The sequence below is a fragment of the Acomys minous genome (genome assembly GCF_964271855.1).
Source record: "Acomys minous genome assembly, chromosome: 20".
In the NCBI taxonomy this organism is placed as follows: domain Eukaryota; kingdom Metazoa; phylum Chordata; class Mammalia; order Rodentia; family Muridae; genus Acomys; species Acomys minous.
In genome coordinates, this window is record NC_140502.1 from 6282092 (window position 1) to 6297281 (window position 15190).

At 38.4% G+C, this 15190-nt stretch overlaps 1 protein-coding gene across 1 annotated transcript in view; it reads left to right on the forward strand.

Annotated features, from left to right (window-relative positions):
- Positions 1 to 305: 305 nt before the first annotated feature.
- The window catches only part of LOC311590867 (uncharacterized protein), a gene marked incomplete at both ends in the record, with an annotated part of 30159 nt that continues 15274 nt past the window's right edge, over positions 306 to 15190 (forward strand). Inside the window, 6 exons of the mRNA XM_084770160.1 lie at positions 306 to 514; positions 3662 to 3953; positions 5322 to 6128; positions 7399 to 7626; positions 9406 to 9529; positions 12517 to 13443. Coding sequence (XP_084626286.1) covers positions 306 to 514; positions 3662 to 3953; positions 5322 to 6128; positions 7399 to 7626; positions 9406 to 9529; positions 12517 to 13443 — 2587 coding nt within the window. The remainder of the gene's footprint in view (positions 515 to 3661; positions 3954 to 5321; positions 6129 to 7398; positions 7627 to 9405; positions 9530 to 12516; positions 13444 to 15190) is intronic.

Sequence of the window (15190 nt, forward strand, 5' to 3'; positions counted from 1 at the left end):
ATTCAAAACATATTTTCCAACTTGTTTTTAAGCAGAACACAGGGCCTCAGATGCAGAGCCTAAGGGAACAAAGGTTTTCAGAAATCTCCATGAAAGTGGCAGAAGTGCCAGAAAGAACTTGGGGTGATTATCGTAACTGCTGCACTCATTAACAAAGTTGAGGCACACACATGTTCACAAACACTTGGGCTGAGTATATTCCTGGTGGGCATTTTTAGATCTGTATCTACCAAAACAAACACAGTTTTATAAAGATAACTGTAACACACCATTCTCATGGCTAGGCATGTACTTGTGTTGACAGGATGTTCTGGATTTTGACATTTGCACTGCTGTATGCTCCCAATTTTGTTGGTGCCTTTACTGACAATGAGTGCTATGTAACAGTCAAGGATGGATTTTCCCGTGAAGGAGATGTGACAATTGGTGCATTTTTCCCTCTTCATACTTACTACACAAGCAAAAACGTTTTTGTTTTTACGGCAACACACTATTTCCATGACGTTTTTATACAGTAAGTACAATTATTTAGTGTAATGGTTCAGAATTCTTCTAATGTCAATGATATAACAATTAAAACTGTTTTCCACCATCTCTTTCCATTCTCAAATATACAAGTATATTATCAAGTGTGTCCTCTTCAAAGGAAATGTGATCATTTTGATGTTATTCATTTTGCATTCCCCACATGTCATTGGAAGATCACGATCTTCATTCGTGATGCTTGTAATGCCAGATAATATGAATATTTTCAGTGTTATTATTTCAGAGTATGGATAAGTTAATGGTACTTCTGGGGCTTTCTTCAAGTCCAATGTGCTCTTGTCAGAAGACAGGATGCCCCTGAATCAAAAATCTTCTAAGTGTCTAGAATGGTGCTAAAGTGAAGAATAGTAGCTATGTTACATACAGCTGATTTCACAAGAGGTCTATCACCATTAAATTTTGTGAGCACTTTCATATTTACACATATGTTTTTCTATCTTATTTATTTGCATCTCAGTATTTCATTGCTAATCCTTGTTTTTTGACAGATAGATTTTATAAACATTTACAGATTTCATTGTTTTTCCGTATTTATATGGGTGCACAATAACATATGCCTTTTATGTGAGATTGGACACATTAGACCAGTTTTTAACTTTTCTGATATATGCAAGGTTAAAGAATAACATCAGAAAAGCCTGATTTTCTTAGACAAATTAATAATAAATGTTTAAATGTGTCTCTTTATAGAGGAAATAAAGTGTCCTGGTCCAACAGAGACATCCCACATATCTAAGGATCAATTAAAATGTTCCTGAGATAAAGCAATAGAATGTAAAAATATATTAACACATGAAAATTTGTTAGAAAGATAGGAGGAAAATATAGTTATGAAAGTGAATAGTTCTCTAAGTGACATTACTGTGTGGTTTTTTATAACTTGGTGGGGTGTAAAGTGAACAATTCAGGAACTGTGGTGGAAGAAATATGTTCAGATGTAGAAGAAAATCAGATATTTGAGTATGACAACACATTTAAACTAACTGTTAAACTAAGTAATAATTTGAAACTAGTATTGTATAGATGTCCAAAAATCCAACATTTTATATGTAGATGCAATAATCTATACTTCAGTGCAGTAATTCAAGGCAGATTCTGTTTCTTGAGGATCATATTTCATTTCAAATAAGATCACAAACTTGTCACATAGACCTAGCAGAGTGGGGACTTTGGATGCTGGGTGGAGCCCCTTTTAGTTCATCATAGCTGATGTGTCAGTTTCTCTCCTTTTCATTGCTCTTTATTCTCAGCAGCTCAGGCACCGATGTACATCTGTATTTTCTCTATATCAAGCAACAAGCCCATATGTGAAAAGACCACACATTCAGTTTCTTATGAGCGACGACTGTCTTTCTTGTCTTTGATGAATGAAAGGATTGTGTTCTATAAGTATTTTCTATAATCAAAAATAATATCTAAGTAGTTCATGAAATTAAAACAGTATTTTTTCTAGGAGAGATTAACTATCTCTTAATCTGAAATATTATTCTGAGTTTATAGAAGCAAATTTGTGTTAATTTTTTTTATGGGCTTGAAATACATTACCTCTCACCTTCATATTTTGGCCCTGTTTGAGTTCCTGTACTTACTTCTTTCAGCGTTGGACTATGATGTGGAAGTATAAGCCTAATAAACATTTTCCTTATCACTTTTTTCTTTTTTCACGGTATTTCATGACACAATTTTACCCATAATAAAGACACCAAATAAACCCTTTCTTTTCAAGTTCCCTCCCTATGCCAACCACCTCCTTTCAGAACTATGAGATGTAGACAGGAAATATAAGGCATCCAGATGAGTAAAGGCTTGAGTTCTCCATGTTTTATAATTCAAGTTTGTAGTATCCAGAGTATTGGAATCTTACCATCAAGTTCTGCAGGATACAACCTTGTCCCTTCCTGATATATGCAAGAGAATGAATATGAAGTGGACACACACACACACACACACACACACACACACACACACACACACACAGAGCATTTGGCTTTCTTAACGTGACTCAGATGGTTATTCTAATTGTACACAAGTTCACAAAGATGTACAGAATTCTCATCTGATTAATTTTGCAGCCCAGTGCTTTTGATTTGAGACATCTTTATAATAGATTTTTACTTAAGATTTTGTATCGCTACTCTCTACATTCCTATTTTAGCCTTTGTAGCCTGTCAGACTGCTCCTACATTTTGCGTTTTTTCATGATTTCACTCTGCTCAGTACAATTGCATCCTTACTTATTAGCTTTCAATTATGACATATGCAGCATCTCTTGTTTTGTATATGTGAAGATTCTAGACAAATCCGTTAAGGTCCAAAGAAACCCAAGCTCAGAGCATGCATATTGAAAGCCCCAGTAGCTTCCAGGAGAAGGGACATAGAAGAGGGAAGGAAACATTATAATGTTGTTTGAGCCAGTGTGCATGTCAGATATGTCACACCAGCAGTTACTCAAAGGGAAAAGAGTTTTTGAAAACGAGTAAGAAAGCACAAAGAATTAGAGATGCAAATAATTAATGAAGAAAAAAACCCAAAGCAAACCATAAAAAAAAAGCAATGTGACTAAAAGTTCAAAACACAGCAGGAAAATTCTATATTTAAAGATAATTTTTTGTATTCTTTTCTAGTACGTTTAATGTAGAATTAATTTCTTTTTCTATAGATCTTTCTAAAATATAAAATAATTTCATTACTTTTCAGTAAAATCCTGTAAAAGTTTTATTATTATGCATTTTATATCCAGTTGAAGTACAATTTAATACATGTAACTTTAAGGAAACTTTTGGGAACAGCACATCTGACACTAAAATGAAATATATTCTTTGTGTAGGGGTCTTTTGGCATCCTACAGAGTGCATGTTCTTTCCCCAACACGTTGTTATTAGACAGATCAAGAGTTGCCTACCAGCTGAGTGCAGTGGCTCAGACCATAATTAATTAGTGATAAGAATTAATCATGTCTACTTAAAAGGTCCATGCTTATTCAAGTCATTCATGAGATGATGTTAAAATAATTATATTATAGGAACATTGGCACTTGAATTATAATAGCCATTTCACCAATGTTAAGGTTTATGTTTTTGTCTTTCTCCTGTATACTTTTATGAAATCTGTGCAGGTATAAATTGAAGAACTACCTGTTTGTTCTGGCCCTGGTGTTTGCCATTGAGGAGGTCAACAGAAACCCTCATCTTTTACCCAACACAACTCTGGGCTTTGATCTCTACAACTCGGCACCTTATGAAATGAGTATCCTTCTTCCTCCCAATTTTTGGCTTACAGGGATGATGCAACCCCTATTTAATTACAACTGTGTAAAAAAGAGAATGTCACCTGCTGCACTCACAGGAACATCAATGACAGTTTCAGCACAAATAGGGAAACTGTTACAACTTTACAAAGTCCCTCAGGTGAGGACTTGGGTTGGAAAATAGGAGTCAAGTATCCTTTTTTGACATTATTGGATGTCTTAAAATGTTAAATAGGGACACCTGGAGACATCATCTATCAAAGGAAAGTCTGACAGTACTTGATAGATTCTTACTTCCAGTACTTGAAATACAAAGGACGGAGAAGTAAATGAGACCATCTAGGTCACTGAAAGTATGTCAGTAATTTTATTTTGGAAAATTCTATATTGTGTTGAGTTTTAAAATGTGAGAAAAATATCTTCATTTTTTAATTAATTTATTCTTGGTACATCTCAATTGTTATCCCATCCCTTGTATCCTCCCATTCTTCCCTCCCTCCCATTTTCCCCTTACTCCCCTCCCCTATGACTGTTCCTGAGGGGGATTACCTCCCCCTGTATATGTTCATAGGGTATCAAGTCTCTTCTTGGTAACCTGCTATCCTTCGTCTGAGTGCTACCAGGTCTCCCCATCCAAAGGACATGGTAAAATATGAAGCACCAGAGTTCATGTGAAAGTCATACCCCACTCTCCACTCAACTGTGGAGAATGTTCTGCCCATTGGCTAGATCTGGATAGGTTTTTAAAGTTTACCACCTGTATTGTCCTTGGCTAGTGCCTTAGTTTGAGCGGGACCCCTGGGCTCAAATCTGCCTATCACAATGTTCTACTTGTAGGTTTATAGGACCCTCTGGATCCTTCTATTTTGCTATTCTTCCATGATTTTCTCATCTAGAGTCCCAATAGGATGTCCTCCCCTCTGTCCCAGTTTCCTAGTAAGTGAAGGCTTTCATGGGACATGCCCCTTGGGCTAGTATGCAGATATAAGTGAGTATACACCATTTGAGTCTTTCTGCTTCTGGGTTAACTCATTATGATCATTTCTACTTCAATCCATTTGTCCACAAATTTCGGGAATTCCTTGTTTTTAATAGCTGAGTAGTATTCCATAGTGTATATGTACCACAGTTTCTTTATCCATTCTTCTACTGAGGGTCACTTGGGGTGTTTCCATGTTCTGGCTATTATGAATAAGGCTGCTATGAACATGGCTGAGCAAATTTTCTTGTTGTGTGCTGGAGCATCTTTTGGGTATATTCCAAGGAGCGGAATAGCTGGGTCTTGAGGAAGCCTTATTTGCAGTTTTCTGAGATAGCACCAGATAGATTTCCAAAGTGGCTGTACTAGTTTGCATTCCCACCAGCAATGAAGGAGTGTTCCTCTCTCTCCACATCCTCGCCAGCATGTGGTGTCACTTGAATTTTTGATCTTAGCCATTCTGATAGGTGTAAGATATTCAGAACTGATATTGTGTTTGATTCCAGTGCTGCCAATGCTTTTCCTCCGGTTTCCATTTGTCCCCTACAGCTCACTTTTGGGCCATTTGATCCTGTCTTAAATGACCCAGATCAGTTTAAATTCCTCTACCAGATGGCCCCCAAAGACACTTCTCTGCCACTTGCCATAGTTTCTTTGATGCATCATTTTAACTGGTCCTGGGTTGGTGTGATCCTCCCAGATGACCACAGAGGGACTCAGTTTCTCACAGGGTTGAGAGAAGCTATGGAGAGTAAGAAAATCTGCATAGCCTTTGTGAAAATGATTCTTGGCACCTGGAATTCATTTTCCAGTGCATTATGGAAAAATCTGGTGAATATTCAGGAATCATCAGCAAATGTAATAGTTATTTATGGGGACATTGCTTCTTTACAAGGTCTAATGCGACACATTCTGCAACAGTTAGTGACATGGAAAATCTGGATCTTGAACTCTCGGTGGGATATTGATATCAATCATGATTATTTCATGTTAGATTCGTTTCATGGAAGCCTTGTGTTTTCACACCACCATAAGGAGATGGTTGACTTTACTAATTTTGTTCAAACAGTTAATCCCTACAAGTACCCAGAAGACATTTATCTTCCTAAGCTTTGGCATTTGTTCTTCAAGTGCTCATTTTTTGAGGTTGATTGTCAACTTTTGGAGAACTGCCAACCCAATGCTTCTTTGGAGTTACTGCCCAGACACCTATTTGACTCATCTATGAGTGAAGAAGGTTACAATATATATAATGCTGTTTATGCTGTGGCATACAGTCTCCATGAAATGATTCTTCAACAAATACAGATAAAGCCAAATGTTAAAGGAGAAGGAATAGAATTTTCCCCCTGGCAGGTTATATCCTTTCTTATGTATTGTAATATTAGCAATGTGATATCTTATTATTTCCTAAGGCATTCAAATTTAGCATCATAGGTTTTGAATCTCTTTATAAAATATAACTATATATATATATTATATATATATTCAAATTATTCATATTACATCTCAGTTGTTATCCCATCCCTTGTATTTTCCCATTTCTCTCTCCCTACCACTTTCCCCCTATTCTGCTCCCCTATGATTGTGACTGATGGAGACCTCCTCACCCTGTATATGCTCATAGAGTATCAAGTCTTTTCTTGATAGTCGGCTATCTTTCCTCTTAGTGCTACCAGGACTCCTCATTCGGGAGACATGGTCAAATATGGGGCACCAGAATTTGTATGAAAGTCAGTCTCCACTCTCCACTCAACTGTGGGAAATATCCTGTCCATTGTCTAGATCTGAGTAGGGCCTCAGAGTTTACTGCATGTATTGTCTTTGGGTGGTGTCATAGTTTGATCAGGACCCCTGGGCCCAGATCTGCATATCATAATGTTCTAGTTGGTTTCGAGGTCCCTCTGGATCCTTCTATTTCCCCATTCTACCATGCTTCTCTCACCATCTCAAAAGGATGTCCTCCCCTCTGTTCCACTTTCCTGGTAAGTGAAGACTATCGTGGGACATGCCCCTTAGGCTCGTGTCCAGATATAAGCGAATAAATACCATTTGACTCTTTCTTCTCCTGGAGAAGAATTCTGTGCAATTCCCTGAACCATTTACTAGAGCTTCTAAACACAGTCCACACTGCTCACCACCATCTTGAGGTCCCCAGAATCTCTTGGCAATAAACAAGGATGTATTTTTCAGAGTAGAGGTAGGGGCAGTAGATACTTAAGGGCAAAAATGCTTCTGAGCACTACTGCAAGGTTATGAGGGATCACTTTAAAGTTAGCGTTACACTTCAGGGCATTCATGTTAAGAATGGAAGGCCTAAATATAGTTCAAAAGTTTCTAGGAGTGGCTAGGTTTGCAAAGAACTTTGAATCAGCGGAATCCATGTAACTTGGTTTCTTGCATACTTAGTTGAATTTAGTTCAGTGATTTCACTTGAACAGAATATGATTTTCAAATTTTAATGAATTTTAATCCAATAATCTTTCATTTACTCAGCCACAGTGATGCCTCTTTCAGAGAAGGCTTTCATTAGGATGGGCTAAAACCACTGAGATGTTTGTTTTACTTAAAAAATGTTTTTAGTATTTCAGTTGTCCTTCAACATCTGTTCGTACATCTCTTTCAGTTCCTTCCTTTCCTCAAGAACAGCCTACTTAAAAATCATGTGGGAAGTCGCATTGTAATGAATCAGAGAAAAAACTTAGATCCAGAGTATGAAATTCTCAACTTTTGGAATTTCCCTAAGGGTCTAGGATTAAATGTGAAAATAGGAACCTTTTCTCCATATGCTCCCCTTGGACAACAGCTTTCTTTATCTGAGCAGATGATTCAATGGCCTACCTCATTTACAGATGTAAGTAGTGACTTATCTCTGTGCTTTGACTGTTCATAAAACAAAAACAATTTTCAGGATGTAAAGATCCTTGGACACTCATTCAGTACCAGCCAATATTCAGCTACTCATAAGGATCTTCACAAAAAACAAACAAACAAACAAACAAACAAACAAAAACAGTCAACATAGACTATTTTCTCATTCTCTGGCTGATCCATGGAAAAGTTTCTTCCTACATTATATTGATGCTCACATATTTCTTTTGTTTTGTATTCAAAATTTATTTAGTTATTCACTTTATAGCTCCTCCGTTATGTCCTTCCCCTCTGTCCTTCCATCATCTTCCTATCCTTCCTCCCATGCCCCTCAGAAAAGGGAAAACCACACTCTAAAGGTCTAGTACAGCCCTTCAAGTCTTCTCAGGACTGTGTACATCCTCTTACACAGTGTCCAGGCAAGGAAGCCACACCAGAGAGAAGTGATTGAAAGGCATGCAACTGAGACCATATCAGAGACAGCCCCATCCCTTCTGTGGGAGACCAGCATGGAGTCTAAGCTTCCAATTGGTTATATGCATATAGAAAGCCTAGGTCTATTCCATGCCTGGTCCTTTGGTGGTGCTTGTCTTTCAAGTCACTTAGGGCCCTGATTATTTGCGGCTGTTTGTTTTCTAGTAGAGTTCTTTTCATCTTCTGTCTGCTCTATCTTACTTCACTTGCTGACAAGGGTCCCATTGCTGTGCCCAATGTTTGGTTGTGAGTTAAGGATTATGTTTCAATCTATTGCTAGGCAGATCCTCTCCGAGGCAGCCATGCTAGGTTTCTGTATGCAATCACAGTAGAGCATCATCAATAGTGTTATGGATTTGCTCTTTCCCATGGAGTGGGCCTTAGGTTGTTCGAGAAATTACCTTGAACCTATTTCTTATGAATAGACTGTCTGTTAGGGTTTCCTCACTGATGCAAAACAATGATATGTTTAGTTTATCACCTAGCCTAAGAAATATAAGGTGACATTTTTAGTTTGTCAGCCTCTGAAAAAGGTAGGATAGAATGACAGGTGTGTGTGTGTGTGTGTGTGTGTGTGTGTGTGTGTGTGTGTGTGTGTGTGTTTTATACTTGCTTTTCTAGTTTGAGTAAATAGTCAAAAAAATCCACTCAGAATCCACTCAGAGGAGGACAGGTTTGTCTTGCCTGGCACTGTGACCATGCTGTATATCATGGCTGAAAAAATGTTTCAGGAGCCAGAGGAGGTGATGACATCATGCTCACAGACCAGAATCAGAGATCAAAGAATATGATTGTGTACTTTCTATGTCCTTTCCAAATTTCCATGACAGTAAACAATGAAATACTGACCCCATTTTGTGATGTTTTTTCCCATTTCTTACAAATATTTCTATAAAATTCTGCATAGAAATGCCCCAAGAATTGTTTCCATGATGAATCCAAGACATGTGAAGTTGTCAATCAACATTCTCAACTACATTAAAATAAAAGCTCTGCCTGATGGCCAGTAGAGTGTAGAGATAGATTGAATCTGAAGTCATACCGTGACCTTCGAGAACACATTTTTAGCCACCTATTCTTAACAGTGGCTTCATGTATTGGAATAATATTTAAACACATGTGTTATGTATGCCCCAAAGCTGCCAAAATTAACAATACCAAAACATATTATTTCAGTTGTAAGTGTAAGCCTATCCAAACCAATATTCAGTTATACTCAGAAATACTCCATTTACTCAGATTTTTCAAAAAAGCTCAAACATTTGCTAACAGCTTTCATGTCTCTTAGATTCCTCAGTCGGTGTGCAGTGAGAGCTGTAGACTTGGATTCCGGAAAGCTGCCCAGGAAGGCAAGGCTGCCTGCTGCTTTGATTGCATTCCTTGTGCAGACAACGAGATTTCCAATGAGACAGGTAATTACAGGAGTACTGACAACTTTTTAATTCATCTGCAGGAGTCAGCGATACCTAAGAAAATGGAATGAGACTGGAGAGAAGCAGGATTTACAGTGTTGTTGCATTGCAGCCATTGATCCCTCAAGAGACCACCTTATCCATGAATGAACAGACTGTTTCATTTCACCATGAGCACAGTATGTTGAGCGCCATGTTTTTTGTATTGTCAAATCATGCTCAGTCACATGTAGGATTCACTTAAAGTTTGGAATTCTCACATCTTGTTCATGATTACTCCCGATAAAAGATTTTCTTTTTTTCTTCCTTCCTTTGTTTTAATACAGCATTTGACTGGAGAGTTTGTTTGATATTTTCAGTACATGTATTTTATATCTTTCCTGATTAAGTTTCTTTTGTTTAACAGAAAATATATTAATTAATATAATTTGTTCTTTTAAAATCTTTCTCTCCCTTTTTTGTTTTTGTTTTTCTAAAATTTATTTATTTATTAATTCATTCATATTAGATCTTAATTGCTATCCCTCCCTATTCCCCTTCCCTATGACTGTGACTGAGGGGGACCTCCTCTCTCTGTATATGCTCATAGGGTATAAAGTCTCTTCTTGGTATCCTGCTATCCTTCTCCTGAGTGCCATCAGTCCTCCCCATCAAGGGGACCTGGTCAAATATGAGGCCCCAGAGTTCTTGTGAAAGTCAGTCCCAACTCTTCACTCATCTTAGAGAATGACCTGTTCTATGTCTAGATATGGGTAGTGGTTCAGTGTTTACTGCATGTATTGTCCTTGGTTGGTGTCATAGTCTGTGCAGAACCCCAGGGTCCAGATCTGCCCATCATAATATTCTAACTGCAGATTTCTAGGGCCCTTGGATCCTTCTATTTCCCCATTCTCCCATACTTCTCTCACCTAGAGTCACAAAAGTATGTCCTCAAATCTATCCTACTATCTTGGTAGGTTCAGACTTTCATGGGACATGTCCCTTTGGCTAGTGCCTAGTTATAAGTGAGTATATACCATTTGAATCTTTCAGTTTGTGGGTTAACTCACTCATTATGATCATTTCTAGTTCAATCCATTTGTCCAAAATTTTTGGGAATTCCTTGTTTTTTTATTAATTTTTAAATTTTTATTGAAGAGTAAAATTATTCATATTACATCTCATTTGCTATCCGGTTCATGCATCCTCCCATCCCTCTCTCCCTCTCGCTTTCACCCCATTCCCCTTTCCTATGACTGTGACTGAGGGGGACCTCATCCCACTGAATATGATGCAAGGGTATCAAGTCGCTTCTTGGTAGTGTGCTATCCTTCTCCTGAGTGCCATTAGGCCTCCCCATCAGGGGATATGGGCAAATATGGGGCACCAGAGATCATGTGAATGCCAGTTCCTAGTCTTTACTTAACTGTGGAGAATGTCCTGTCCATTGGCTAGATCTGGGTAGGGGTTTGATGATGACTGCAGGTATTGTCCTTGCTTGGTGCCATAGATTGTGTAGAACCCTTGGACCCAGATCCACCCATCGTAGTGTTCTTCTTGTAGGTTTCTAGGACCCTCTGGTTCCATCTATTTCCCTATCTCCTATATTTTTCTCAGTTACAGTCCCAATAGGATGTCCTCACCTCTATCCCATTTTCCTTGTAATTGAAGACTTTGATAAGACATTCCCCTTGGGATAGTGTCCAGTTAGAAGTGGTTATATATCATTTGACTCGTTCTGCTTCTGGGTTGACTCACTCATGATCATTCCTAGTTCAATCCATTTGTCCACAAATTTCGGGAATTCCTTGTTTTTAATAGCTGAGTAGTTTTCCATAGTTTAAAAGTACCACCATTTCTTTATCCATTCTTCTACTGAGGGACACTTAGGCTGCTTCCATGTTCTAGCTCTTATGAATAAGGCTGCTATGAACATAGTTGAGCATATGTCCTTGTTGTGATCTGGAGCATCTTCTGGGTATATTCCGAGGAGTGGAATAGCTGGGTCTTGAGGATATCCTATTTTCTGTTTTCTGATATATCATCAGATAGATTTCCAAAGTGGTTGTACTAGTTTGCATCCCACTGGCAATGAAGGAGTGTTCCTCTTTCTCCACATCTTCACCAGCATGTGGTGTTACTTGAATTTGTGATCTTAGCCATGCTGATGGGTGTAAGATGGAATCTCAGAGTCATTTTGATTTGCATTTTTCTGATGACTAAAGACTTTGTCTCTCCCTTTTGTGAACACACACTTTTATCACACTATATAATCTGAATTCCCCTCCCTCTGTCTCCTTAATCCTCCCCACATCCTTTCTGATCCATATCGACTCCTTATCTATATGTCATTAGAAAATAACAGGAAAACAGATCCAAGAAGCAAATGTTAAGGGTAGAATATTTGGGTGTTCTTTTTTAATACCTAGAAATATTTCAAGAATTCTCTCCCTATATGTTAAAACATGCTATATCTATATGTATCAACAAACTACTAGTGAATGACTTAACATTCAAGGATGTAATGGCATTTTTTATTTCAAAATCATTCATAGTAGTGTACACAAAGAATTATATGAAAATAAGTAAATATGAGACCCTATGTACAGAACACCATATAAGAAATGAGTTTCAAATATTATTGTGTATATTGTAATACATACACAAATAACTATATATGTACAGAAATTCATGATTTTAGTAAGGTAATTTTTGAAAGAAATCATGTTTCTACAATATTATTCTCTAACATTATGATTTATAAAATAGATGCAAATTCAGGGGAAGGATCCAAAGATAAGGAAAAAAACACTGGGTTGCTTCCATTTTTGTTAATGTAGACAATGATGGCTGCATAGATTTGAACTTCATCACAGACTACTTAAAATTTTCTGAAACAATAAATAAAGGCGAGTCAAATACTATTCAATAAGCTAAGGCTGTGTAACAACTTATAGCGAAGGACAAATCCTGAGGACTGATTCAAAGTCACCTTCATTTCTGAACAGATATGGATCAGTGTGTCAAGTGTCCAGAAAGTCACTATGCAAACTTGCTGAAGAACCACTGCCTTCAGAAATCTGTGAGCTTTTTAGCCTTTGATGACCCCTTAGGTATGACTCTCACAATCACAGCGCTGTGTTTCTCTGTTCTCACAGCTGTGGTTCTTGCAGTCTTTGTAAAGCACAGAGACACACCCATTGTCAAGGCCAATAATCAGGCTCTCAGCTACACCCTGTTATTGACACTCATCGTCTGTTTCCTCAGTTCCTTGCTCTTCATTGGAAAGCCCAACACAGCCTCATGCATTTTGCAGGAGACAGCATTTGGAGTTTTGTTCACTGTAGCTCTCTCCACAGTGTTGGCCAAAGCTATTACAGTGGTGATTGCCTTCAGGGTCACTGTTCCAGCTAGAATGGTGAGGTGGCTAATGGTATCAAGGGCCCCTAACTTGATCATTCCTGTGTGCACTCTGATTGAACTTGTTCTCTGTGGGATCTGGCTGCTTACCTCTCCACCCTTCACTGATCAAGATGCCCATGCTGAACATGGCCACATCATCCTTCTGTGCAACAAGGGTTCAGCAGTCGCCTTCCACTCTGTCCTGGGGTACCTGTGCTTCTTGGCACTTGGAAGCTACACCATGGCTTTCTTGTCCAGGAATCTGCCTGATACATTCAATGAAGCCAAGTTTCTGTCATTCAGTATGCAGGTATTCTTCTGTGTCTGGGTCACCTTCCTCCCTGTCTACCACAGCACGAAGGGGAAGGTCATGGTGGCTATGGAAGTTTTCTCTATCTTGGCTTCCAGTTCAGCACTCCTTGGCTTGATTTTTGCCCCCAAGTGCTACATTATTTTGTTAAGGCCAGAGAAGAACTCCTGTGTTGACATCAGGCATAAAATCCATTCAAGAAGAAATAGCCATTTAAACTCTAGTTAAAATCAATATTAATCTATGTTGATAAATTAAAGACAATGGTTGAAACCAGTGCCACACCATTATATTTATGTTATTTAGGTATAATTGGATAAGAGTATGAGGTTTCATAAGTCCTCATTCAATTGTACTAAAATCCCTTTACACTGGAATCATTATTATTTTCATTTTTAAAATCCATGTTATCCTTTCCTCTGTAATAGAATTTCACTATGTATATGTTGTTCACCTTCAGCATCTTATTTATGACAATGTAGAATAAATTCATGGATATCTGCCTTTCCTTGCCCACAAAGTGCTGGTACTTAAAATGTAGCATCATGTTTAGACATGTTGTATTTATGTGATCCTTCATTGATTAAAACCCATTAAATTTCATGTAACTTACTTGTTTATTTTTGAACAGCAGGAGATTCTGTTATGTTCTACTGTTTAAATTGAAATTTATGGCAGCAGATGGTTTCTCACACATCAGTTGTAAAGGCTCTTGGTTTTCAATGATTTTGAGAAGAAATTTCATGATTCTGAAAGAATGTAGGATCTCCTATTTTCAAATTTCATCTTTTTGTTACATGCCCAAAACAATGAAGTCTCTCATTTTGTAGTTCTACAGTGGATGCCTGATTTGTAACTAATAGTTTTTTAGGTATACAGACCTGAGAAATGGGATGTGTTTATTCAGGTAGTTCATGAGTTGTTATGAGCACAATGCATTGAAGTAAGAGCCAACTGTGCGAACAAAAGATGTTATAGAAGACTGAGTCACTAAAATACTATTGAAGAATTATATTGAGGTTTTTTCATCATTGTAATAAGTGATATTTACTTACTTTTATTTTCCATGATTTTAGTGAATGTGTACGATGTACATGTCATGTTCCAAAATCCCTCACCTATCCCCATCCCCTCACTCCAGCCCTCTGCCCTGGCAACTTCTCTCTAGTAAAATAAAGCAAGCAAGCAAGCAAACAAACCAACAAACATCTTGACACAGAAGCTGTAGTGCATCATGCAGTATAGCCTTTTGTCCACATATTTTTACTTTCCAATGTTGATTGCTATGAATCATGGGTCTGATTTGGGTGCTACACTATCATTACAGCATCCTCACTGAGACTGCTGTGGGATATTCTGTTGTTGTCTTGTCAAGGAAATTCTTAATCTTTGAATCTGCGAGTCCGGCCCCTTTCTGTGTTCCAGCAGGTCATAAATGGAGTAAATGTTCTGGTGAGGATGACTTAGAAGCCTGGAGCAGAGTCCAATCCCTTGTCCTCAGGGCCTGTCCTGCACTCCTGCGCCTGCATCCACAGGGCAGGGCCAGCTCGCCTGCTCCCATGTCATCAGGGCAGGGCTTGGTGTTGCCATGGCAGGGCTGGCTCTCCTGTTCCCTAGTCCTCAGTGCAGGGCCCACTCTTTCAATCTGGTGTCATCATGGCAGGGACTGCTCTCCCACTCCTGTGTTCTCAGAGCAGGACTGCCTTTCCTGCTCCTGTATCATTAAAACAGGCCCAAACTCTCATACTCACATTCAATTTGACAAAGTTTTGATGGTCATCAAGGTATGGATGGCCTCCTACTACTGTGGGTACTGGATCTTGTGGTCATCAAGCAGGTGGCAAGTGGAGGCTCCTCAAAGTCTTTGTTCCCCTACCATCTGATTCTAGCCTATCAGGTCTCGTTAGTACAACCTGTATCCTCGTCCTTTATGGCCTGGCAAGGCTGCCCTCCCAGGGAAAGTGATCAAA